The 27426-nt window shown below is 45.3% G+C and overlaps 1 protein-coding gene across 12 annotated transcripts in view; it reads right to left on the bottom strand.

Moving 5' to 3' along the window:
• The window catches only part of Shaker (potassium voltage-gated channel protein Shaker), a 267533-nt gene that overhangs the window by 69854 nt on the left and 170253 nt on the right, over positions 1-27426 (bottom strand). Inside the window, exon 2 of one of the 12 annotated variants that reach the window (XM_076793391.1) lies at positions 24451-25089. The exons of 8 other annotated variants lie outside the window; for them this stretch is intronic. In XM_076793391.1, the coding sequence (XP_076649506.1) occupies positions 24451-24524 (74 nt within the window). In that variant the 5' untranslated portion in view covers positions 24525-25089. Of the gene's footprint in view, positions 1-8889; positions 8915-24450; positions 25090-27426 lie in introns of those variants that run through there. 3 more of the 12 variants (XM_076793392.1, XM_076793393.1, XM_076793396.1) reach the window with 3 other exon arrangements.

The following is a 27426-nucleotide window of genomic DNA, read 5'->3' as shown; positions in this document are numbered from 1 at the left end:
AGAGATTCTAGTTACGGTGCTTTATCGTAATGTTATAGCGATTCAAAGGACGCCGTGGTGAAAAGCACAGTCATGAAAAGTACACGAGAGAAAAGAACTCTTACCCGAATCGAAAAAAATTTTTTTGACAAATTGCACTTCCGCCAATCGAAAGCGGCTACCTTCCGGTGTAAAATCAACGTTTATTCGTTATCGTGCGATTTTTTTCGGCAGAGTTATTTAACTTCAAGGGAAGAACCGTCTGTTTGACTTCAATCAACTTTGGAGGGCGAACAAATCGTCGTAGAACGCTCTACTAAAAAGCAACAGAAAGCTCAGGCTTTCTTTTATAAGATGCGTTTACTGTTTTTCCGATGCGATTAACATTTTAGTCAAAGGTTCGGGCCAACGCGGAGCGCCGCTGCGAGTTTATCATCGGACAAACGGCGCACGGGCTCCTGCACTTAAGTTTTATTAGGTGTAGTTACATTTTACGAGAAAGCCATCGTAAGAGCGTGCAACTTCTGTTTGAACGCTCCTCGGTGTGTACACAATCGTAAATCGGAACGGGCCGGCACACGGCGTTGCCCGCGAACCGAAAGTTTCGTGTGTCTGTCAAGCAGAGGCGCCTCTAAAAATAAGCATCCTGGCTTGTCGGAAAACACGCCGTCAAGGACGCGATTGTTGGTTCGAAACGTTGATTCGGCACCGATTTAGGGAGCGAGAGAGGGGGGGGGTGTCTTCCTCTGGCTTCGTTTTCGAGAGTCGATAGAAAATTCCATTGCAAGAGAAAGAAACGCTAGAGAAATCGTGGGGGTGGTATACGTGAAAAATTGGATTAGAATAGATTATCTCTGTGCTTTCATAACGGTCGTGGCCAAGTTATCTGCAGATCGTCCAGAGACTAATAATTGAATAGAGCGTAATAAATTATCCAGCACCATTCAGAACGATAAGTCATCGAGCCTCGGAGGCGAGAAGGTGAATCGAAGAATAGCAATTACCTAATGAAATTTTAAGGAGAGTTACGGCCGGTCGGAGCTCGATCGAAAAGGGCAGGCTATTAGCCGGCACAAAGGGAGCTTGAAATCCTGGTTTTCACCCCTCGAGAGACCTCCTCGATAACGCGTTGGCACCCTCCCTCGCTCTGGAGAGCCCGAGAGAGCACCCTAAACACCAGCCCTCATACGTTAACCTGCCAAAGCTGTCCACGCATAATTACCTTCAGACCTCTGTCGCATCGGATACACCGGCGGGCATAATGCGCGCATGATTGGTAGGCCTGCGGATCGTAAAGGACACACGGTTGCCATCGAGGGCTGTTTGCTCGCAAATGAGCTCCATCTTGGACAATGAACGAATCGAGACTGTTAGCGAGCTAATCATTCACCTCCCCAACCCTTATTCAATCTTTTACTTTATAATTCGTTGATAGTTAAATTTAAATGAAGTCTCGGTTTCAATTTTTAACTAAAAATCACCCCCACAAGGTCACGCCAAACTTAGCCCAGAGCAACACGATTTAATTGTAAATAAAATCGAGCAGCCTGTACACGGAAAAATTGTTTACGACCTGAACCCTTGCCAATGCGCTTCAAGATCATCGAATCCAGCGAAGAGTTGCACTTGACAGATAATTGTGCATCATTCCCTCGAGCCTTTTTATTCATTCTTCGACTGAGTTCGTTTCAAGTGATTCCGCTTGAACAACTCGCAGCGACTACGAATAATAATGCAGCGGGGTAAATGCAGGTGGCCATGGTGATTGCAAGTTGCAGTTAGCACCATCGACTGCAACGAAGTGAACACGTCTATTCTTAACAAGGGGCGCGGGGGAGAGGGGATGGTTCTCGAGCAGGGGGTTGTCCCGATGCTCTTACGTGAGTCCTGACCGTTACGTAAAGGAAATAAGGTTATGGATCGAGGTGCAGGCTCGAAGGTGGAAGAGAGACAGAGAGGAATAGAGAGACGATAGCGAGGCAGAAGAGGAACGGAATGGAACGGGACGGAACGGAACGAAGAGGTGGTTCGATGGAGAGGGAAAGAGAGAGCGACATGGTGTGTGCGTCATGTCGGATCCATTCACCGGCTTCGGTGAAGATGGGGCGAACCGGGTCGTGGGCATAGTTATCTAGGTCAGCTTCCCTGCTTCTCATGGCCTCGATGGGAGTGGTTCACTCTGGTTTGCCCTCACCCCTCCCCCCCCTCCCCTTCCCCTGCCCCGTGAATGTAGCGCGAGCCATCAATGAAACGTCCAGGATCCGACCCTGATCCGACGAATTCCCAGTAACAAGCCCGCGCTACAACCCCGAACACCCGATATGCGAATTCCCTGCCACCTGGCTAACGTCGGACACCACCCTCGCCTCTGCCAATTCATCCCCCTTCGACCCCCTTCATCCCCTTTCGCGAGAATATTGGCCCGGAAAGCTGGCTGGGGAATTATTCGGGTAATTTATTTCGAAAATAAAGCTTTGAATAATGTGGTGATTCGTGCGTTTGTTCGGGAACTTTCCGAACAAAAATTCAGTGTAAATATGTCGTCGCATAATCCCCAGCTCTTGTCGCCTTTATCGCGTCCGATATGACTTTTTCGAAAGCCTTTAATATTTCACAACTGTCGATTGAGTCGATATTTTCACTTGAAAATATTACCGTATATTCTTAAAAGATGCGTTGGTAATCTCTGAAATTTTTGAACGGGCACGTCCCATGGTCTCCAAAGAAAAAATTCGCCAAAATGTCCATTTAGCCTGTATCGTCATAACTTTTCACCGAACCGATATTTTTCCTTGGAAGAAAACCTACATACTCTTAAAATACACCTTGAGAAAATTTGTAAAGTATTATTTCAGGAATTGTGAATTTGTTTTGGTGGGCAGTACTTTTCAAGAGAGATATAAAATGTTTTAACGACGAAGGTTGTTAGCAGGACCTTCGATAAGACTGCACGCTGATATTAAAATCAAATTTCATCCGGTAGTTTTATCGATCGCACGAGCGCGAAATAAGCTCGAGTGATTTTTCAAGGATTTTATACGTTTTATGGAGGTTGATCAAGGAGATTAAACTTGTCGGCCAAAGTTGGATTAACAGACTAATGACAGAAAGAACGATTACGAAAGTTGATAAGACTTTCCAGAGAATAAAATCTCCTGCATTGGATTAATCAGCTTTGAATCTATAAAAGAATGTTTGCATGGAAACTTATACCGTTCTCGAAATAAATGCATTCGCACTTCGTCTCGGCCATAATCATTTTACCGAGGAAATATGGCAAGTATTCCGAGCGGATTTGCAAGAAAAATTGGTCAGGATAAAAAGATTGAACTAACTTTTCTCGTAGAGGTTCATTTAACGCGGAATTTGTGGCTGGTAACGAGGTGAACGTATCGAAATTAGGTGAGCACGATGGAAGGGTTAACGGTATCTCGTTCGTTAAGATGCGAGCGACGTAAGCGCGTTTTCCCAGGTGGAAACGCGGCTTGACTCGAGCTTCCGCGAGGTGTGTGCTGCCGAAGTAGTGTAATTCCCGAACAGAGGTCAGCACTAAAAGCGCAGCTAGGTGAAATGTGTTTTCCCAGGTGGCAGCGCGGAGAAACGAAACATTGGTCGCGCAGTCGGCGAGAAGGGGCGAGATTCACCCCCTCCGTGCAGAGGTCGCCACTAAAAGCGCGGATTGCTCGCGACAGAGGCAGTCTTCACGGAACAGTGAAAACAATTCGCAAAGAATTTCCTAACAGCATTCAGTGCACTTATAATCAACAATTTCCCCGTAAAAATCAATATTTTCATGCAAGAAGTAACTCGGCACCTAATCTTCGGTGTATTTTATTTTTGCTTATTTTATGACAAAAGTGGGTAGGTGCAATTTAAAACGGTAAAAAAATTAAAAAATTTAAAAACATGTATGCACTGCATTTTTGTTCCATTTACTATTTTCCAACATTTTCACAACGAATAGGAGTTTCCTGGCGTTTATAATTTCTTAGAAGGCAAGGAAAATTTACTGAACAATAATTATTGAGTTTATCGATTATACCTCCATATGGTCGCGACCTGGCGACCATAGAGGGGTCTCCAGATAACTTCGTTCGTCCCGAATAATCGACGACCCGTCGTAACTGCGTTACGATTAAGCAGTTTAATCGCAACGCGCGATTCAATTGTCGATAACGCGACCGATTTGCGCGTCAATATGTCCCGGGCGAATTAGCCTCGCCGAAATACACTATCAGCCAAAAGTATTTCGGCGAGCGTGCTGTCAAATGTCAGCAAAATATCTTACGGGCGCATCTTCTCTCGTTAATGTATCATCATCTTACAAACGCTCCCACGATAAGTAGTAGACGATCACGAAAAGTCTGGCGAAAAATGGTCGATGTTTAACCTGATGCAGATCAGTGGAAAAAAATCTTACGGGGTTCTACCTGGGCTCATCTTAAAGGGCAAAGCTTCTACTTTCGTTCCCCTGAATTATTCTCTTCAGACATGCTTTTGTGTTAGAACAAAAACAGATACACGCGGGTGGGTTTCTTCCCGAAAGGAAGTTTTGCAATTTTAGATTGAAACGTCTCTGCAGAATCTGAAAAACTTTTTTCGTGACTCAAACCACGGCGAATTTAAAGATAAAAGCCTCCTCTTTACAACGAGCTCTTGAACATTGATCTACGGTTTTTTTCTACAGTGTTATCGCATTTTGAACGAGGCAGTGAATGGCTAACATTCAAGTAGAACAGAAAATTGCGAAGGTTCAAACATTTCTGCAGAGTTTAAAAAATTTTTCTCGCGATTCAAACTGACGTGAATTTGAAGATTGAAGCCTCCCCTTTCTAATGAAGCCTTAAAAATTGTCTTACGATTTTTTTTGCGGTTTTATTGCGCTTTGAACGAAAAACGCGCAGTTAACGAATAACCTAAAACCAAGACTGCACTCTAGTAGATTAGACAAATTGTAGATTGTTCGCCTAAGTTCGTCAGGCGTTCGGATACTTCTGGACGACAGTGTACGAGCGAGAATTTGTTCAGGAGAGCGAGACAAATACGGCCGAAGTTGAGCGGCGCGGAAAATCGACGCAAAGTAGACTATCGAATTGAAATTTGCTGGATGAAGTTTCGTGTCTGCGTCGATGACGCGTTCGCCGTGGTCACGTGCACGTGAAAACGCGACCGGACGCTCGTGTGCAATTCGCGACGGCGGTTCCCACAGGAATTATGTCCGTTCAACGTTTAATTAGGCGTTTAAAAATGCCGTGGGAAAAGTTACACGCTTTTTCCATGAAACGATTCTGCACGCTGTCGCGAAACCGGTGTACATTTCACGGATTTCCTCAATTCTGCACATAAATTAAAAACTATCTAATCAAATTGGCCGCAATTGCATCGCGTGCGTTTCTCACGCTTCAGACATTATTTAAACATTTCTGAAACGTTCGTGACGGTACGAAAATCCATATCACCGTATTCGGGAGAGTTTACACTGTCGATCTGTGCTCGAAACCGTTGTGTAAATTTAACATTTGATCAAGGGGGCGGAAATTGTTGAAGTCAAACATTCGATTCAGGTTCGCAAAAGTCTTCGTAATCGCTTCGAAATTTCCCGACAGAAAAACGCGTTTGGCATAGCTCGAACAAGCATATTCCGGGTCGGCTTCGAAAATCCGTACAATATTCGCGCGTGTCTCTCACGCGCCGCCGGGGCTGGATAAAAAAAAAAAGAGAGTGAAATTTCCAACGTCGAAAAACCGGAATTCTTCCGTGCAAAAGCCAGCAGCAAATGGAATTCTGCCGTACAGAGAAAATCTGAATTTTTCGTTGGACGGGAGCCGCGTTCTCGAGCGGAATGCAAAACGTCGCGGCGAGAGGAGAAGAAGAAGAAAGTCGGTTCGAGAACTCTCAGCCGATTACTTAGAGTGGCAGAGCCGCAATAATCCGTCAAGTTATTTAGGCTTTAACCCAGTGACCCAGCTGTTCGCCGAGGTTTCGGATCAAGATCGAGATAACTAATCGCGCGACGTCCGCCGGACACGCGATAAAATTGCAATAAATATCGAACGCGATGCTTCCTGGATCGGAGTTCCCTTCTGGAACGGGCCGGTCTCGAGACTGAACGGGTTCGTAACACTTACAAATTGTCCATTTCTAAAAACTATAAAACATTCCCCCGATAAATTACAATTCCCGAGTAAATGAAAACTTGTCTTCGAATGTCAAAATAAAACATTCCGAGTGATGGTGAACGAAGAATAATAGTCACAGCGTGTCAAGTAAATAAAAATCCGGGAAAATTTGTCGGCGGTGTAAAAGCTTTCTAAATGGAATCGACAAACTTCTCGCCCCATTGTTCCTCGGCATCGAATCTGTCGCCACGTGGCCCCGATCGATCGGAATCCGTTCGAACAAAACGCGTCCTCCACTAATCATAGCAACGCGCTCGAGCGAGCCCTTTTGCTCGCCCTTTTCCTCCGATCCTCCGAGATTAATCCGGCCGGGCGACGAGTCATCGATGGGAAAACCGATCCGATTCACCAACGAGGAGAAAAGGAGAAGAATCTCGGCGAGGAATCGCGACTTTGCACGCTTGAACGCGGTTAAATCGCTGCCTTCCGCCATCTTACTGCACTTTGCATTACCTCGCATTGCCTTGCAGCGCTTTGCACCGCTTTGCTGAGCTTTGCAGAGCTTTGCAGAGCTTTGCAATGCTTCGCAGGGAATTATGCAGAAGTGTAAGTAGATTCTGACTGAATAGTTTCTATGTGTGCTGTAAATAGGATCCTTTGACTCGAATTCGCCAATTTGCTGCTTGGTAATTAGTCGCAGATTCCGAAGATCACTTGCGCGAAATCAAACGAAAATTTACACGCTCCGTCTCGTTGAACGATCACCGTAACGTTCTCTGTTCGTGTCTAACGATGACAGATATATTTTATTCTATCGTCGGAAACAATAAATACAGTTCAGATGCAGAACGTAAAGCAGACTTTAGGCAAATCTAGGAGGTGCAACAGCAATTACCGAGGCGAATGTCCCATTTTCATTTTACCGTAACGAATTGCTTTGACTCTTTCAATTTTCCTGGGCACATTTGGCATTGAGCCTACCACTGTCTCCAGCCAGTGTGTACAGTCCAGTGGACAATTAGTGGAGAATCGGTGGACAATTAGTGGAGAATCGGTGGACAATTAGTGGACAGTCGGAGGACAGCCACGTGGACTTGTTGTACCAAGAGTAATTTTTTCGTTTGATTTGCGAGAAGGTTAGTCGCATGCTCTCACCATGGGCACTATGCAGCCGTTTCCGTGGTTAAGATGTGGGCACCGATAGCACAGAGTCAGCATCATCGAGCGCCTACAGCACAGCCAACAGCCGTTCAACTAGCAGTGTAAAAAAAAATAGTGCTGCATTTCGAAGCATGAAGGAAATCGCCCACTCGTACACGGTGTTACGCAACACGGGCTCGACAAACGGCAAGCCGAGAATATTTTTCCCGGGTAGAAAATCGCGGTAATTTATGCGCAAAAGTTCCGACTAAAATAGGCTGAGAGCTCGTCGAGAAATAATAAAGGTTCTTTGCTAATGAAAGCGACTGGATAATTGTCTAAAGTAAAAAGCGTACCGTGGGATAATTAGTAATCGAGGTGAGTCGAGAATGAAACGCGTTCGTGGAGAGCTCCCTGTTGCGACGGTTCCAGAGAATGGAATAACTTTTCCGTGTTTCGTCAGTTTTGCGGTTTGTAAATGTCATGGTAGGAGTGGGCTGGAGGTATTCGAAAAATTGGCAACTCTGCAGGCCTTGAAATTGAGCCTCCAGCATACTTTACGACAGCAGAGACTTTAAACGCGTTTTATGGTTCGCTGACACGATATCTCAAGAACCAACCGTTCGATTTACTTGAAACTCTGCAAATATGTTCTATAGGCGTTATTTTATCGTTTCGGGGCAGGTCGGCTCGATGGCTGGGAAATGCAACGGTGCGAGACTCGAAGAACGAGCTTCCCCAAACTTTTTCTCTTCTTGCACGACATCTGTCGAATATTTTTGACATTAAATTTGACTCTAGCTCGAATGATAATTATCGGCTTGCAAAGGTTTGTCAGATATGGAAAATAGCTAAAAATACTATACGCGACTTTTGACATTTTTACTTGGAAAAAATTCTGTACACTCTCGAGAGCCGCGTTAATAAATCCGTTAATAAACTTCGCCGTTTCTTTGCGACACAATTCTAAAGAACGTCTTTCGATCTACACCGCATCGGATACAAGGAATAACTTTCTTGAGACACAACTTTCGATCGAACCGATATTCTTATTTGAAAAAATTACCGTATATTCTCGAAAGATACATTGACAACCCCAGAAACTTTGAAACAGATACGTCCCGTGGTTTCTGCGGAAAAAATTCCCAAAAATGGCCCTTCGGTCTGTATCGTGTCAGCAACAAGGAACAGCGTTTCGAGTCAGAACTTTCGATCGAACCGATATTTTTCCACGAAAAAAATCCCGCGTACTCTCAAAATACAGCCGAACACCTCCAGAAACTGTGAAACCGGTACACCCAACAGTCCGCTGATAAAAAATTCCGGAATTCCAACTGGTTACCGTGAACACAACAGGGAAGCCAAGGGTGCTGAGCGAGGATCGATTCCCCGTGACTGGATCGTCGCGTGGCGTAACACCGTGTCGAAGTAGCGTAACCGTATAGTGCGTGTCCTCGTGCGGCATCACTGAAAGCGCTGTAATCACCGGCAGCTCGATCTCTGATCACAGGTACCGAATATCACACGCGGCGTAGAGCGAGTGAACCATGCGATCGTTCTTCGAAGGCGATTCGCGGTGCGGCCCGATCCGAACCCGATATCATCCCCGGCGTGTCTCTCTATCCTACGGTTTGCTTCTTCCTTTTCTCACCCCATGTTCTACTGTCGGAGCGGCGGACGCGTTGCACCGTCAGCAAACAGTCGAGCACATGGTCCTGTCGGACAGCATTTTGTTTGTCGGAGCCGTGCGAGCGACTGTCGTAGCTCGAGGCTCGCGAATCGCGATTGGTGTCAGGATGTGGCGCTCTCGAACGCTTCTGCCAATGCGAGCCGAGGCCGAAAGCCGAGGCCGAAAGCCGAAAGCCGGAGAGGAGGACAATCCGTCCATCCGCTCGGCGTGCCGATCGGTTTTTCGGATCGACTCGCGTAAACAAAAACTCGCGCCGTACTCTCTGCATAGCCCTCCGAGCCGACGACGACGACGACGACGACGCCGACGTCGGAAACGGCGAGTTATCATCCCCTAGAACAGGCCGCAGGCTGCGCCGACTCGCGACCAGCCGCGTTAGGGGATGATAACGCCGCGGATCATTATTAGATGGCGCCAGCCGACGGAATACCAGCTACCCTTATCGACTCCATTGCGCCACGCGACCCACGGTGCTCGCGATCCAACGATTTCACCGCGTTTTCGTAAAAAAAGATAGTTGTGTAGTTCCGTCACCGATGGCCAGCCATCCATTACGATGCCCTATATCAAGCCTCTTTCCATCCAGCTGAATCAATTCTTACATTGATTTCAAGATATACGCGCACACCGCTTTGCGGAAATTATCAAGGTTCAAACATTTCTGTGGAACTTTGAACATTTTTTTCGAGGCTCGAACCAACATGGTTTTCGAGATCGAAGACTCATCTTTACGACGGCGGTTTAAAAATTGATGTGCGTTTTTTTGCTACAGAATTATTGCTCTTCGTATCAAAAGTGAGTCGTCAGCGATAAAATGCTACGGCGCGTTTTGTAGCGCGTTTGAAAAATTTTCTTCCGGTATAAATTGAACACGGATTTAACGGTCGAAGTCATAGAATCATAAAGAAAAATTGCATAAATTGCGCATTCTAGCAGAGAAGAAACACTGCCTATAAAATCAGAAAAATAGCTATAGCGAAGTCTGAACATAGAAGTAGAAAGTTTCAAATTGGAAGGTGATATGCAGCTGTGCGTGATAAATAAATTTGTGGAATCGTGGATGAATGCGCCGACGCGAGGCAAGGGATTCGGCAGTCGCGAGCCTTCGGCTACCCTCTATCCGACCCGGCGACCCTGTGCGAGGACCCGAGAATATTTCACAGGCTTCGCAGGCCGGCCAAGCCTGCCAAACGGGTCGGCCAGTAGTCATCGGGGTCGATTCTCGGCTCGGGAAACGGTTTCAGGGTCAAGTTACGAACCCGAGTCAAACACAATGCGGAAAAAGCCGGGCCCGCATTCGGTTCGACGATCGATTCGACCGACCGGACAAGGCTCGACCGCGATCCCTGCCGATGCTGATTGGAGGAAACGGTTTTGGCACAGCTTACCTCCATCTCTCTTAGTCTCTCTTCCTCTCTCTCTCTCTCTCTCTCTCTCTCTCTCTCTCTCACTCTCTCTGTCTTTCTCGTTTTGTTAAACCTCGGCGAGCCGACCAGCTTGCCTTTCTTTGCGAGGTTCGCGCGCCATGATCGATTTGAATTACGGAGGGCGTGTTTCGGAACCTCGATCGATGCCTCCAAGGGATATCTCGAGACACATTCTCTCGAGATATCGCAAGGATTTCGACTATCGAGCATTTACACCTGAGATGCAAGCCGAACTGTCACCGACCGGTGCTTCGCACGTGGAACTTCGACCTTCAAACTTTTCCTAGGGCGCTTAACTTTGGGATTTCTTGAAAATACATATTTTTTTCTAGTAAAGCGAAGGTTGAAGAATATTCCTGAATTTTTTAATTTATATTCGGCGGAGGAGAAAAATTTGACAACTGTTGACAATGATGAATCTTTCACGATTCGGATGTTTGTGAAGAGTATGAAATCAGAATTGTTTTCCAAACCAGCATGAAGATTGAAGACCCCCGTTTACAGCGACACCTCAAAATTTGCTGCGCGATTTTTTTCTGCAGTGCTATCGCATTTCGGATGGGAAGTGTGCCGACTGGCATTGCAATAACTGAAAGTACGCCACGAGGTGCATTTCGTTGCACTTCTCGGAACAAAGGTATCTTCGCAGAGAATAACCTAAAGGAAGTAAAAGAAGAGGCTTTGTTCCGCAAAACGGGTCTAGGCAGATTGTCCTCCGATTTTTTTCCCCACGAAGTTACAACAAGTCAAACGCCAACCATCTTTCATCCACGGAGTAGAAACACATTCTCTGCATAAACTGCGCTTCCACTTCCGTTGCAAGTTCCGTCATAAGTTGCAACAACTATTAACAACTCTTGCACAAGAGGATGCGTAATGAGTGCTCAGAATTAACTTTGGAACTTCGATGCATTCAAAATATTCTTGAGAGAGAGTTGCGTTTTTTTTTTTACAGGAACCAAGTTGAACCAAGTATGCACCAAGTGGAAGATCAACTTTTCCTCCATAAAATACAAGAAAAAAGCTCAGCTACCTCCTTGAAGTTGATTCTCAATTCTCATTTTTTTTTTTTTAGTAACGAGTATGCGAGAAAGACGAACCAAACTCCGAAGTAATCGGAGCGTTCCGATCGAAAAGTTGGCGACGGAAGAGCGATGCGTCACACAACGGTGCTGACTATCTGCCAATGAGGAAATCGTTTCCAAAAAATCTGCCAGCGCGGCGGGAAAAAATTGATCGAACCCGGTGCAATTCGAGTCGCGGCCGTCACCCTCCCCCGGTTTCCTTGTCCTAAGCTCGGCCCCCTCGCAAGTAGGTTAAACAGAAACTTGGAAGGTTGCACCGCGAACGGTACGTGGAAACCGCGAACAAATTTGACCCCATAAAAATGTCCGCGATCTAGAGTTTTCCCGCTCGCAGCGAACCCTGGCCGCGATAAAGCCATTTGCTCGGGGTAAAGCCGCGGGACCGTGCTCGCAAGACATACAGGGTGTCCCGTATATTCATATCAACCCTTTCAAGCCATCCTGTACCTCCAACATCCCCAAAAATAATCGAAAAAGCGTGTTAAATCTGAATTTGGCAAATTGTTCGAGTCTTGCTTCGGAGAATCAACAATATAAAACAACGTGTGGAGGACTTCGACGAGTATAACATTACTAACTACTTGTCCGGACAGTGTTTTCAAAGCTTCTATACATTTTTGGGAATATATACTGCATCTAGAGATTCATTTGCTGATGTATACGAGACCAACGAGAAAATTGACTCGGATTCGCGTTCGTGTTCCGAGCTCCTTGTCAACTGTAGCAACAATAGAGCGGGCCAGAGATGAAGATGAACGAAGAGACCGAAGAAGCTGAAGACAAAAGAGGGGGGAAAGAGTTCGGTGTCCCGAGCGACTACTCGACTCTAGAGACTTCGTGGAAAGAGCTCGTCTTTCCCCGTTTACTTCTTCTCGAAAAGTTGCTCTCCCGCGGCCTTCTCACTTCTATAAACCACCCCTGTACCGGGCGTTTCATCTGCCCCCCCCCACCAACTTTAAAAATTCTAGCCTCCGCATTCATATACGAAACAAAAATTGTCTACATGTACAACATTTTTTAATGTTTTGCTTGGATCTACTCTTTGCTTTGCATTTGATCTATTTAATTCTCTTATTAATGCATAAAATTCGTGGTCTACACTTTATTTAAACTGCAAGCACAATTCGACGAAGTATTAAGAGATAACCCAAATGTTCATTAATCACTGCCTCTTTGCCTTAATTCAATTGATATGTCGTGCTCCACAGCACACGGACTTGTTTTGTAAACGAAATGAATTTCTTTACGCTCGTTCAGAAACAGGAAACGTTCTCTCCCGCAAAGGGTCAATAAAAACGGTTGGACGCTCAGTCGGCAGAAGCTGAGAATTTAGGTGCGCCTTCCGCAAGCATATGCTTCCCTCCGCCAATAGGAGAAAGCGGAAACCCCCGATGCAAACAATTTGCAAATACTCCGCGAATCCGGAGAAACGGGAAAGCAGGACGGGGTTGATTAGCAGAAATCGTGGACAGGATTTTCCGGAGGAAAACTCGTCGCGGCACGTCTCGGGAGAGGCGCCCTGGGAAAACGGGTCGAACGGCAACGCGATAAAGGTGCAAACAATCGCGCGTGATATCTCGTCGGGAACGGAAAACGTTCCGGGCGACGTTCCCGGGAAACCGAATGCAGTTTTCGGGGGTGGCTCGTCCCGGCGTCAGCCGTGCAACGCCGCGCCGCGCCGTTTCAAACGTCACGCTACAAGTGCATAAACTGCTGCAGCACGGCTGTTACTCCGCCTCGCATTTATCTCCCGATGTCACGGTCTCTCGGCATAAATAGGTTAATCATTTTTTACTGGGAACGACGAGCTCCATCGATCGATGCGATAAAAATCCTCCGTATATCCTCTACGCCTCCACCTACAAGAAAACTATTCACATTACGCTCCCCTCGATACCGCTGGGATATTCGAATATGCGAGCTTCGAATATGCCAGTGGTCGTTTCCACGAATTCTCGGGTAAAGGTGCGAGGAAAATCGGTTTCAGTCGGAGCAAAGTGGCGAAACTGGAGCTTTGTTCGTCGTGAAATCGGTCCGATTCGAGACACGCGTTATTTTGCATTCGGCCGATGTTCGCGCGGAAATTGCTTCTTTCGCCGGGACATTTCTGCGCGCGGCGCGGCAAACGACTCGATAAATTGACCTTTGATGCAATTTGCGTTCGCCGCGGCGCGGCTCGGCGCGGCAGTTTCGATCGGTTTCCGCGGGGGTGCTGCTCGGTCCAATCAGAGCGTGGAGGGGATTTTTCGTAGCGCGCACTAGACTGCTGAAACATGCAGAGCCGCGGCGGAAGCTGCCCGAATAGACGACGGGGCTTTACGAGCTAAGGTTAAATTAATATCGCTTTACGTCCGCAAGTTTTATGGCAGCGGCGCGGCGGACGCGTGGCTCGCGCTTTTTACGCCGACCACCCGAATAAATCGCCTCGTAAACAATGCCTGTCCCTCGCGAGACCCTGCCGCGCGCGGAAACAACGGTTGCGTTCCCTGCAGCTTTCGCCACGGATTCGCCAAATTTTCGCCTCGCGAAATTATACAGCGGAACGCGCGGCCCGCGCCCGGAGGAAAGCGATTCATTCGGGAGAAGGACGATTAAATTTTATCTCGCGTTAATTCTGCTCGTAGCGCGCGCATGGAAGCTTTTAGCGGATGCACTCGGAACTGTTTTACTGATTTTTGTTATCTCCAAACAGCCTGCTTCCTCTTCAACCGTTTGTTGCAGTTTTTCGCAGTTCAAATGGAAACGGAGAAAGATGAAATTGAAGAGACTGTTATAAATTCGTCGGAATAACATTTCTTAATGAATATATACTGAATATTCAAGTGTGCATTGTTCTATGCATAGATTTATAGAGCAGCCCACCGATTAGTACCTCCGTGAACGGGGCCTCACATTTATGTACATCCATCTCAACCAGGCAGTTTTCAACGAAAAAATTGGTAGACGATCCTCGAATACGAATTACCCTGAAAATTTCAAAGAGATTCGATTTGTAGTTTCTTCGAAAAAAATTTCAGAAGTCATCCTATTTCAACGTTATAAAGTCAAAGTTTTCGGAACCCTCATCCCCCTCGGCGAAAATTCCTTTTTCCGATGTGCAGGCTATAAAATCTGGAATTTATCTAAGAAGCAGCCTATAATATTCAAAATTCATGACTCCATGTTTCAAAGTTTTTGAGACAGGAGGAAGATCGCGGAAGAATGTGGGGGGTATAGACGAGTGTGGGTGCAAGAATGCGGCTGGATGATTTTCCGCGCGTTTCCCAGGACGGCCGCAGGAAATTCGTTATCCTCGATCCATTCTCCGCGATCGAGGAATCGTTGCCCATTGCCGGGAAAACAGTGGCCGAACAGCAACGGTACCGGAAAAATCGATGGGTTCATTAGCCGTGCGCTTCCGCGAGTTTCTCCTCCCTTTTGTTCCTATTTTCGCGCGTTCCAGGGGAGGGAGTTAACGATGCACGCATTCATACGTGACGCGTATTCATCGCGCGATGCCAGGAAGCCGGGAAAGCCCGTGGGAAAAGGCGCGGAAGCGGTCGGGTGCACGCGCGAGCGGAAAATGTGTCGCGAATCGCGCTGCTAGCCTCGGATCGATCGCGCTCGCTCGCACGACCATCGGCTCTCGCGTCCTACACGATGAGTTGAGAATTTTATTGTAGCCTGCTATACGGATAACTCTGCCCGTTGCTACATTGTTTGTCGACGCCTCGTTACAGGATGCTCCAGCGATCGCCGAGTCTCCGGTGGAAAACCGTCCATCTTTGACACGCTGTAACTTTGCGGAAAAAACTCGGACCAGGGTCCACTTGGACTCGTTTCAAAGCTTCGAGCATCTGCTTTCACACGTTGCAGCTGCATTTTCGAAAATGGTCTTCTGCTAGGAAACAGTCGGAGGTACGATTTCATTCGAGTTTGAACGAAGATTGTGCCAGTAGAAGTGCAGAAAAATAGTCTCTGCAGGGTTTAAGAAATTTTTGTTGGAACTGAAACTAGCATGAATTTGAAGATTAAGGTCCCCTATTCGCATCGCCGGCTCGAAACATGATGTGCGATTTTTTGTTGTCATTTCATTTTGAACAGAAACCGTTTTCCAGCATCCCAACAAATCGGACTACAAATTCAAACATCTCTATGGAGTATAAAAAATTCTTTTCACGACCGAGCGTAGCCTGGGTATAAAGATCGAGGTGTGCTCTTTACATGGTGTGCTGAAAAATTGACGTGGGATTTGTCGTTACGATTGCGTAGCAGTTTGAATAATGGGTACGCGCTTTTCGGTCCGGATCAAGATGGCGTTGCTCCGCGGGCTCATCGAGTCGGCCGTGTCGATGAATATTTATCGCTTTCAACAGTCGATTATGCGTTTGCATTTTAAAAAGAGGCTGCCTATGCGTCGCGACGACACTCGACGGGATCCCCTGGCACGGGATTACTCCGTTTCATCGAGTCCCGCGCGGAAAGGTTTTCTCGCATTCGACGCAATTTCCTTCGGTAATAGGAAAAACTTTTATCTCGAGGCGCGCCCTGTCACGGGGACAATTGTTGCGGAATATCATTATCGCTGTTTGCTAAGTAGGGAATTTCTTTCGCGCGCGACTATGCTCGCTCAATTACCGGCGGAGCAGTTTCCGTTATGGCAACGGGGCGTGTCGATAATCGCCGACATAATCGCCTCGACGATTATCACAGCACACCATAAAATAATCGGACCTCTGTAGCGTTTATCCGGAACCCATCACTATTACCTACACGTCACTCCTTCGTACTTTTCAGGTTTTTGCTTTTTTACGAAATTATGAGTAATAGACCTCAATGCAAATTTTAATTTTCTTACTTTATAATACAGGCACTTAGATTAATCTCTGTGTTGATATCGACAATTTTCTGCGAGGGCTAATAACTTTCTATTTGTCAATGAGAACCGAAAGAAACCGAATTAAAATGTATTTTTTCTTTTAATCCTCCCTTTTTCTCTTTTAATGTATTTTCAGTTTTGCATTTGACCTGTTAGTTTTCGCCAGAAATGCATAAAATCCGATCTCATTGTATGTCCGATTAAATATATGCAATCCCCTGTGCAATTCTTTTAATTGCCAGTCGCATAAAAGAGAGCGAATCGTGTTATACGCACGTATAAATAAATAAAGAGAGTTTCACTGCGGAAAGAGAGTAACACTGACGTATACGGCTGACGTGTTCGAAAAGTTGAAAGTTTTAGCTCGAGCGTATGCTATAGCTCGTTTCTCATTCCAGTGGAAATATGTCATTGGTTTTTCCGAATGATTGGCTGCTAAACAGTGGATGCCGGTTCCAATGCAAAAAAGCTTCTACGGGAAAAATGTTTTCAGCTCGCTGAAAATCCTCGCCGGTATAGGTCACTCGCCTATTTCCGAGCGCGGATCGATGAACGCCCAGTCACATGGGAATCACCATGAATCGCCAGGCGACCACGTTGCCAGGCTGTCTACAACCGTTCATCGTATTTCACCATTTACGCGCGAGATGAAAATTACTGTTTCGCGAGAGGATCCGCTCAAATTGTCCGCAAAATAGTCTCCGGCAACGTCACAGGTTTCAATCTTCAATAGTCATCGTTTAGTGTAGCAACATGCCCTTAAATTCCCATCAATTAGCCAATTTCATACTTTTTCTGAATGTGTTCAGTTAATCGGCAATACGTCGGCTTCCACTCAATATTTTTTAATGAAAAAAATCGCACGTGTTCCTCGAATATGCAGGGAAGTGTCCAGAAAATTTTAAAAAGATCCGGTTCACAGTTTTTTAGAAAAAAATCGCAAAGATGATCGTGTTTCAAGCGTCCTAAAACAACCCTTAACTTTCATGAATTATTCGAGAGCTTTTCTTTTGCAGAATTAAATTGTTCGTATGACTTTTTTGAAACGCCTTTTTTAGCACTGTACGTGCATAACTTGAGCTAATTTTCCTCCAAATTTCATACAAAAATATTAGACATTGAAATCAGAGCAATTGACAACACGAGAGTGACGATCTGAAGACTAAAAGAAATAATAGTTATAAATATGTACGTGGTTCTCCATTTTCTCTCGACATAAAAAGGCCTTAGGTCAATGGTCCCGGCGCTGTCATCTTAAAAGACTCTCTGCAATCCAATTGCCCGGTAATTAGTCCGATTGAAATGCGCCTTGATTCAATTTCCACTTACTTCATATAATTGTTAATTTCAGCACGGCGCAATTATCCGAATCGCAATTGTAGGTCAGTGACAATTAACGATTAGAGAGCGTATCTAGTTATCGGAATGACTATTGCGCGTTCATCGTCGCCTAGTATATTGCGAATATTCGCGCGTAGTTAACGTAGTTCGGAAAAATCTGATAGAGCCAGCTCCGATACACGGAATTCAATTGCAGAACCGCTGGAGCCTGAATCGCGTTCGCAGAGGTTGCCAACAGATAATAACAAGGTCGCTTGTTAATTGGCCTTTCCAGCTCGAAAATGCTAATTGCCAGCTCTTTTCGAACGGGAACAAATGTACAAAAAAAAAAAAAAACCGAAGAAAGAATCCGAGGAAACGCTGCAGTTCTCGTCAGCGATCGCCATTGTCGGTACTTCGTTCAATTAAATCGAACGATGTGAAATGGGCTTTCCCTGTCCGAAAATTAGACTATTCTGTTGAAAGAACAATGCGAGGCAATTTGGCCAAAATCGTAGATGCTCAAACTGTTGCCAATTTATAAATTTCTCTTTCAAGTGTCCACCACGTATTTTGGGAAATAAAAAATATTTCAGTTGTTAATTAGTGAATATTTTTCAACGAAAAAAATCACACTCGTTTCTCGAATACGAGATAAAAATTCCAAAAAATTTCAGAAAGGTCCGCGTCATAGTTTCGTAGAAAAAAAATCTAAAAGATCGCGTTACTTCGAGCGTGTAGAATGTTTTCCCGATCGGAGGAAAACTGAGCCAGCTAGGGACGCAGGATTCGAGGAGGATTCCGCAGCGTGTTATCTGGAGTCGAACGGGAAAATGGGGCAGCTTTCCCGGAGATTTTCCCAACGGTTTCATTCGGAATCGTCACGGGAGTTCTCGGTGTATCAAACGCGGATATCAGAGGCGGTCGGTAACGTCGAAATCGTGCCGGGTTCCTGCGCCGTATTCAGAGATGCCGCTCCGACGACGCCGAGCGTTGCGACGCCAACTCGACGCCAGTCCGACATGGAAAACCGCTCGTGTATATCCGTCGGATTAAACGGGCGCTCGATCCAGAACTTGTTTCTCCGAGGGAGAGCAGCTCGACAAGGTACACGCGTTGCTGAACATCGACGATCGGACAATTCTCTGCGCTCGGAAATTCCATCCCCGCCTCGTGCCACCCCTTCGTGCAACTATCCGACAGGGCTGTTACTTGCACTCGAATAACCTCGATCAAATTTTATTTCATTTTTTCCTGGACTCGGGGCACGTGCAGACTCGGCGAATTCTTCGAAACGCGATTTCCAACGAAATTTCCCCCCAATTCGAATTTCGGGAAAACATTGATTTTTTTTGTGTGAATGGTTATTTTCGCACGGGTGGAAAAATTCCAATAGAAAGATGAAAGTTGTAATTACAATCCCTGAAAAAATTAGAATTTTCCATTCAGGCATTGCCCACGAAAAAATTCCCAAACCTTAGGGGTAGTTTTCTCTCTCGGGGCTCTAAAAATGGGAAACATCTTTTTCCAACAAGTTCATCTGCTTTTGGAGATAGATTTGGACCGAAATGGATCGCCGGATCGTAATAGATCGAGAATAGTTGTTGCGAGGGTAAACGGGCTCGTCTGAGCGGGCGTGACAGATTGATTTCTGATTGGCGCGGCCCATTAAAAATAATAGCTATAGCGATCGTCATCGAGGAGGCAGTTATAACGACATTAAGGGCTTCTGGGCGATCGATCAATTATCCGTCGTTTCGATCCTGATCCGCCATTTTGGTGGCCGTTACCATTTATCAAAGCTCCTCGCGGATGGCCGGCGCATCAATAACGGATCAAACCATTTTCTCCGGACGGGAACCGGCCTGTACCGTGGCTGTCGGTCTCGGTGGAAAAAGACAGTAACTAACGAGCCACCGAAGTCAGCCGGTGATAATTAATACGCGGAAATCACCGGGCCCGAACAAACGAGCAGTCGTTCCGGAGCGGAACGCGGCCAACTGATATTGATATGCCGCGATCCGCGGCATAATGCTCGAAAGCCTGACAAATTTCAATCGACCCGAGGAGACGTGCGATTGGCAGCACTGGGATTTCGACATTTTTAACACCGAACCTACCAGGCGCAAAACACATGGAAATGAAACGTCTTACAAAACTGTGAGAAGATTGCATTTACCCAACCCCTTGCACATTTAACGTTATAGAAGAAGAATAAACATAGGGCGGATGTAATTTAAAATTTATGGTATTTTCAATCGATTAAAATTGTTCAAGATAGTAATTTGCCCGTGGTAGGCGTAACGTTAATCGACCCTGACACTCGACAATCCCCATTTTGCAATCCTTCTTCCCTCTTGCCATCGAGTCCAATCGAAAACGAAAAGAGGCTGCGGAAACTTTCGGACTATCTTACAAAGTTTCCGCGCGGAGTGCCAAGAGCCCTTGTTACACGAGGACATTACCCGTGATGTAATGTTGGCTCGTTTCGGCCGCTGCAGCCGACGATTGCTCCTCGAACAGAGAGTAGATCGCTCTTGAAAAGAATCGTTTCGAACCGATGTCTTTGTAGTTCGATCCTCGCGACTTTTCTCGAGAAAAATATCAGTTTGGAACACCTTTATGTGTGCAATGCTTGTACAAACTTTCAGACGTTCGCGAGAGACAGCGTAGAATGTGTAATAATAAACATTTGACAAATTCTCGTATTCCTGTTTCTTGCAATGTCTAAACTAGAATTTTATGTCGCACATAACCTCGCCAGGTTTAATTTAAGCAGTTTCATCTCTCCATCTCAATTCTACCAAAAGTTTAATTTACTAAAATAAAAATCCTAATGGAACCTATGGATTTACCATTGCCGTTTAATATACGCCGTGTCCAATAGTTAAGGTATCCGGTGATCGTGCTTAGGCGACGGATACACGGTTCGCTTCTACGCGGGTCCGAAGGCCGGTCAGCCCGGTATTGGAAATCAATTAACCCGCGACCGTGGCGCGTCTGAAACCTCTCTGCACCCCTCGACCCTTACCAACCCTTCCGTACACACGTGCAACCCCCGTGTGCTTCGTTATTAATACACAAGGAAGCAGAAAGCGGAGGAGAAAACACCGAGATCGACAATTAGTCCGCGCGATTTACCCTCGGACTCCGACGACGCGAGGAAGTAGTCGCTCGTCAACCTAAATCCGAGTATTTGTCGCTCTAATCGATCCGAACGGCTTTGCTACGCTCCCTCGGTACAGATTTGATCAATCCTTAATATCTGCGAGCATGTTGACGGGAAACGATATCGAGAATGTTGAGAAAAAAAAATTATTCCGTGCAGATTTTACATCTTCCTCCTGAGTGGACTGCGGATCTTTATGCAGATTAAAAATTGTTGATGTCTCGATATTACAATGTGTGAAAAATAAATTTTTTAGTCGTTCAAACTTTCCATATTTGTAGTTTTCTATCCAGTAGAAAAAGCCCAGCGAACGCAGACACGGTAACGCTCGCAATAGTTGTTCGCATAGCGAGTCCACGCCGGCGTCGTCGCGTCGTTTAAAAATAAAAGTGACATAATTTAGGCCGTAAGGAGGTAACCCCCGGTGAACTAGGATCGCGAAGGTAGTCGCGAGTGCGTTTATCCACCGGTGCGAAGATCGATAAACAAGTTAACCCGAGTTAAAAAGGGAAACGTTAAACAGTTTAAATCGTCGAATTCCGCGTGGCTATACGCCGCAGCATGTGTAGAGCCACTTGGTGAAATGATTGTCAAAGCATCCCCCCGGCTACCAAGTAACGCGAACCACGTGTCCTTCGACCAAGTCAACCCGTGGATCTGCATTATTGAGTCGCGCGATTACTAACCAGCGACCGGCGACACACAAGAGAACTCGAAAACGAGAGCCACGCGACATGCTCCATCCGGGGTTTTCCAGCGCGAACACGATCGACGCCATTTTACCCGAACACTCTTCTTTTTCCTACAGGCGACCCCATTATTCCGCGAAAAATACCGCGATTCTTCTGCCTCGATTATTTCGAAATTCGAGAGCGAGAGAGGATTCAATTGTTAATGGCATATAACGCGAGATATCAGGGATTCCGCGCCGTAGTTTGCAGCATGGCGTCGAAAGGGCGTTAAAACTGCAGTTTCCGATTTGTCCGCTTTTCCATTTTTGATAGAGATTCCCCGACTCGGACGCTGCAAATTTTTATTACAGACGTTCCACGCGTTTGTGACTATTACGTTGCAGGGAAATTTCAGGACAATTTCTTCAATTTCTTGAGAATATTACTGTTAGAACATTTTTAAAAGCACAGCAATAGAAACCTTCAACCAAATTATTGATTTTTTCACGACTCGAAACACGCTTAGGTATTTTATTCAATTTGAAAAATGTGTGTGTCTCTATGGTCATTTTTAACTCAGTCTGTTCAAGGAAAAATTGGCGAGCGAAACTTTGAAAAAGAGACCGTGAAAAAGATTGGAAACTATTGTTCACCTTCTCCCGGAAAAATGCCGACGTTAGCAGGGAAGGTTGGTCTGGGTTTCTTTCGCGGAGAAAGTTGTTCAGGGAAGAACTGGGTTGCGTTAACGTCCCATTTGACCGGTTACTTCTTTAAACAAACCATCCGCATTTCTCCCTAGCGATTCGGTTCAAGGCTCGGTCTCCCTGATCGATTCCTTTGAGTCGTCTGTGAAGCCCTTTCAACCAAATAATCCCTGCAGCCTCCTGACCATCCACGCGAGTGCCTCTAATTTTTTGGCAAATGAACCTTGAATCTGCCTGCCGCAGTTTTCCTCGACGGCCCGAACTCATTAGGTGCGTTCGCGAACTCGAAGCTGCTAAGTACAATCTAACAGGACGACTTTTTCGTTAAAAGACAGTGAAATGTTCAGATTACATTTTCACAGTTGGCGTGTTAGCAAGCACAATTTTTAAACTACCCCTAAATACATATATAAATAAATTGCATTTATTTGTTCTTCTCTTGACTGCATTATTGTCATTTCATGGTTCTCCAATAATTGTATAATATTTGCAGTGGCATAATTCATCCCAATATTTATAATAAAAATTTGTCGGTGTGGGTTATTGCCACCTCATGCTTTTCCAATAATTTTATAATATTTGTAGTGCAAGTAATTCGTGATTCATCCCGGTATTTATAATAAAAATTTGTAGGTCGAATTCAATGCAGTGGAAAGGCTAAAACAATTTTTAAATGTCTGTGTAGTATAAAAAAGAATTTTATTTCGCACCTAAATTCGCAGTTTATTTATTGTAATGTGTTTGTATAATGAAATTGGTTAAATCGCTTTCGATGAAAGCAGCTTTACAATTGTAAAAATTGTGGACTAAAGATGTAGGCAGTGATGAGTTTGTTGGTAATTTTTTAATTCCACTGACAACTCCATCGAGCCACAATATGTCCCCTACAGGTATATCGCAATTACGTAAATCTGTATCGCGTTAACTTGATCGCATCGGGAACAAAACAAATTCCGGTAACAACTTTGGCTCGGAATTGTGTTTGCAATTACCGGCGCATAATTCTACAATAATTCTGCATGTCGAAGGCTCCGTGTAATTTCCGGTCAAACAGATGCGAAATTGATGAGTATTTAAACAGCTGTCAGTCTTCCTGCTTTACGTTTGAACAATCGAGATTTTGTACTTAATTTTCGCAATCCCTTCTGATTTGGTGAACGCAAACGTTCTTTGTTCTTGCGGATATATTTTACAATCTGCGTTAATAATCATTTTCTTTGTCGGGAAATTATTGGAAATAATAATACAACTGCTGTCCCAGCGGCGAAAATAAATTACATCGTGGCAGATGTAAATGATTTCCATTTGTTTCATGGAATTTAATTAAAAATATATATATTAATCGTTATTTTCTTGCTGGGAAAACTTGTCGGAAATAAATCTCAAAAAGAGATATATAAATAATTCGAACCGACTTGCAAATTTAATCCGTGTACACTGAATTAAACCAACTTTGCAATTCGCAACCCTTTAACACATTTGATCACCTAGGAGTGTGCACGGATCGCCGGTCTAATTAGCCATGAATCATAAATTGGCTCCAATCTAGCCACGCGTCTTGAACAAGAGAAATATTTGCGATGTCATTGCCAGCACTAATTAACTGTGAATTATGAATCAGGTTCACTCCGGTGGCCACCGGTGGACATTAGAGACCAGGTTCAACTATTCTCGATCAGGACGATGTCCTAATTCCAGTAATCACAGGGAAATTCTCGACTTCGCGACTCGCTGTCAACCGGAATGGTGATTCGCAAGGTGTCTGGCGCATCATTTAAAAATTATCGATTTTTAAAAAGTGCAATTACAGGAAAGAAGACAGTAATCGTGAAAGATGTGCGAACGTTTTTCATCTGGGATTATTCTACAGACTTTCCTGAATAGAATGGTATATTTTTAAAAAGTTTATAATCGGTTAAATTTGTTTAAATAATATTTGAAGCGAGTGGGTCTTTCTTTAGAGACCAAGTAGCAGGGTAGCGGTGTCTCGATAGCTTCGAAAATTATTTAAACAAATTTAGACGTTCGTGGAGATATAAAAAAAATATCATCATTCCCCTTCAGGAGAGTTTACAAAATTTGTCCAGACAAGAAACATTTGTCTCGCTTTCACGATAGAAGCATAATAAATTCTTAATTGCTCCGATAAACGAGGGACTGATTGACTAAACAGAGGGCGTATGGTGCACCAGACTCCCTGTAGATCGCGATAGGCGTTTACGGTGAGGGGGAGGGGGGATGGGTATAGTGTGTATCGATTATTCGGTCGTCTTTCACGTGAAACTCACGGATGCTGCCGATGCTCGGGATATCTGACGTGTCGTTCCTCTGAGAAGCCATAGATGCCGGCTACCGCGGCCATACCTCAATCTCCTCGGGCAACAGAGGACTCGATGATGGCCATTCCAGGTTCATAATACCTCTCCGGCGGATCGAGATAGAGACAGATCTAGGAGCAGCTGGCTGGTCGTCCCGTGTCCGGTGTCATCTCGTGTCTCCGTGGAGCATGGACCGTGTGCGGCGGCCGTGCGTCTCTCTATTTTCAGTCGGCCGCGCCGATCGACAGGAACCGAGCTGGCCGCTCCATAAGCGGCCTTGTCCTCCTTTTAAAATAAACCACGAGACCAGCGACGACGACCACCAAGGTCGAGCATCCCCCGAGAACACCTCGTGTCGGTCCAGAAGTCGTGGATCTCCCGGTATTCTCACTCCACACCGAATAATCCTCTTTTCGGGCAACCCTCTTCTCTACACCGGATTTCCACACCCTCACTCGCGCACACGAGACCCTACCGCCCTTCCTTTATCGCCCTAACCCTTATCGTCTTCCACAGAACCTGAAGACACAGGTCGCGAGATCTCCAACTGCTCGAAGCTACGGATTCTTTGCCAAACAACCGCTCGACTCACTCTCTGCTACCGAACATCTGCGATCATTTTGTTAAAAATAATGCTAGGATGCTAAACTTGGACTCATTTTGAAGCTTCGAGTCTCTAGTTTTGCATGCCATCGTTCTTTTTGGTCTAGAAAATTTTTTCGTTACGTGGTAGGCGAGGAACTGAAGACACTCGTTGTTTCGATAATGTTAATGTTCAAACGGCTGTAGAAACGTTAAAAAATTTTTCTCGTGAATTAATATGCCGGGAATTTATAGATTGAATTCTCTTCTTTACAATGAGACCTTAAAATTTGATGTACGATTTTTTTTAGCCGATTTATCGAGCTTTGAACGAAAGGTGTGCTACCAACTTTGTATCAGCCCACTTGTTTGTACATATTTAATTTTTCAAAAATCGAAAACTAGGCGAAAGGACGTAGCAGAGTTAAATCGAGACGGTTCACAGCTGCTCTCTCGTTCAACACGCAACGATGTCTGAGGACTCGGTTGGATTTTCTGTTGCAAATTCTACACGGTCCACGATTAGAAGTGAGATTTTGGCACACGCGAGTTGCTACGGTTTCGGCTGCGGAGCGACTGCCAACCGACGGGGGTAGTTTAGAAATCGAAAACGGGTTGACATTTTCGAGCAGAAAGGACGCATTGCGTATTTTCATTCGTTACCGTGCTGTCGCTTCATTCCTACGTGAAACTATAGCCGGTTTTAGGGTGGGTATCTAATCGAGATGCCAGGCACCGACAGGACGTCAGAACTTTCGGAAAAAGTCACCTGCCCCCGCAACAATGAATAACGACCGTGTGACGCGGGTCCGCGCAACCCTTGAGTCCTTAATTTTCATTTGCTATTCAACATTCAAGGTTCTTTTTGCACGGATAATAACTCCGCCCGGTCTCGAAGCTTCTTGCCAACGCTCCGGCTTTCTTCCTCCCGAGTGCCGTTAATTTAGCCACCCCCGTTTTCGCGAGAAACGCCGGCCCTTTTCGACGCCGCGCGCAAAATTGGAAAAACGCTTGTCCGCGACGGCTGCGATTGATTTATGCGCGAACCGATTTGCCAGCGCGAGTGCCTCGGACGCGTTGGTAACTTTACGTCCTCGAGTTTCCCTTTTTTGTCCCCTTTTCTTAGCTTCCCTTTCCGTCGAGACGGGTGCTCGAGCCTTACATCACCGTGAACTAATCTCTTAATAGGAAAGAAACTGTGCTAGCTAACGTTCTGAGATTTTCTGGATTTATTCAGAAGAAATGAAAAATGAAAGATTGATAAGGATCCCAAGAAAAGTTCATGTACCAAAGAATTGGTAGCTCTAGTAGAAAATTATAGTTTCGACGATCGAAGGACGAGTGCAAAGTTTCGATCATTTCAAACTAGTCGCACCAACGAGCCCCTTCAGATGACAGATAAGTTTTATTGCTTGTGCCACTTTCAGCTTAGCATTCCGCGAAAAGATTTCCTGGCTATTTTCCTGATAATGTTAAAAATGAAGCAGCGGTTCTCGTGGTTCCGCGACCGATCGAAATTCTGCAGGATGAATGGACACTTCGAGAATCAATTCTCAACGAAACAATAACAACTCCACACGATCGAATCAGTCTATTTCACAAAACTCGTAATTTACCGTAGATCTCTCAGATTTTCTCTATCTCGCGGATTTTACTTAGATTAACTGCAGATCTCTGATACAATTTTAACGAAGAGTACACCTTGTTTAGGCGAAATTAAATTAGGCCAGCCGAATAGTTCGAGACGGTACGGAAATAAAATAGCAGAACTTCCCCGAGCGTTTTCCCCGATATTTTTCCAACAAATCTTTGTTTAGATTTCTGGTCAAACAAACAGGTGTGCAGGTGCAGAGGTTCAAGTGCGGCGATAGTTTTATTGGAGCGGCTCCGACCGCCTCCTACTTCCTGATTAGTCAGCCGAGTAGCTAAGAACTGTGATTGGCGATCAATGATCCATGACGCGTACGGGGACGCTCTTAAATAGACGATAACCATAAAACTTCCGGCGCCCGATGAAAGTGCTCGCGAAAGGATATACAGTTTCCACTCGGCACTAATCTTTCCCTTCTGAAACCTAATAAAATTGATATGCTCTTTTTCACTAAGCAGCATTTACTTGTGTCCACTTTTAACACTGTCATTCTTCGAATGAGTGAGTATTTCACTAACTAGTCCAAGCGTTGCCCTTTAGAATTATAGTCTTTTTTCGAGGAAGTATGCAATTCGGTGCACAATTACAACAATGTGCAATTCATGGTGCTTCAGTGCATGGAGGAAGCGAAACTCGCGAAGTACGCATACCACTCAACTTTGTCCTGCGTAACTTTTTCCCCAGCGGTATCCAAAGTTGTGGAATACAAACAT

This window comes from Halictus rubicundus, chromosome 9 (genome assembly GCF_050948215.1).
Source record: "Halictus rubicundus isolate RS-2024b chromosome 9, iyHalRubi1_principal, whole genome shotgun sequence".
NCBI lineage: Eukaryota > Metazoa > Arthropoda > Insecta > Hymenoptera > Halictidae > Halictus > Halictus rubicundus.
Note: the sequence above shows the minus strand (reverse complement) of the source record. Positions and strands in the feature narration are given on the sequence as shown.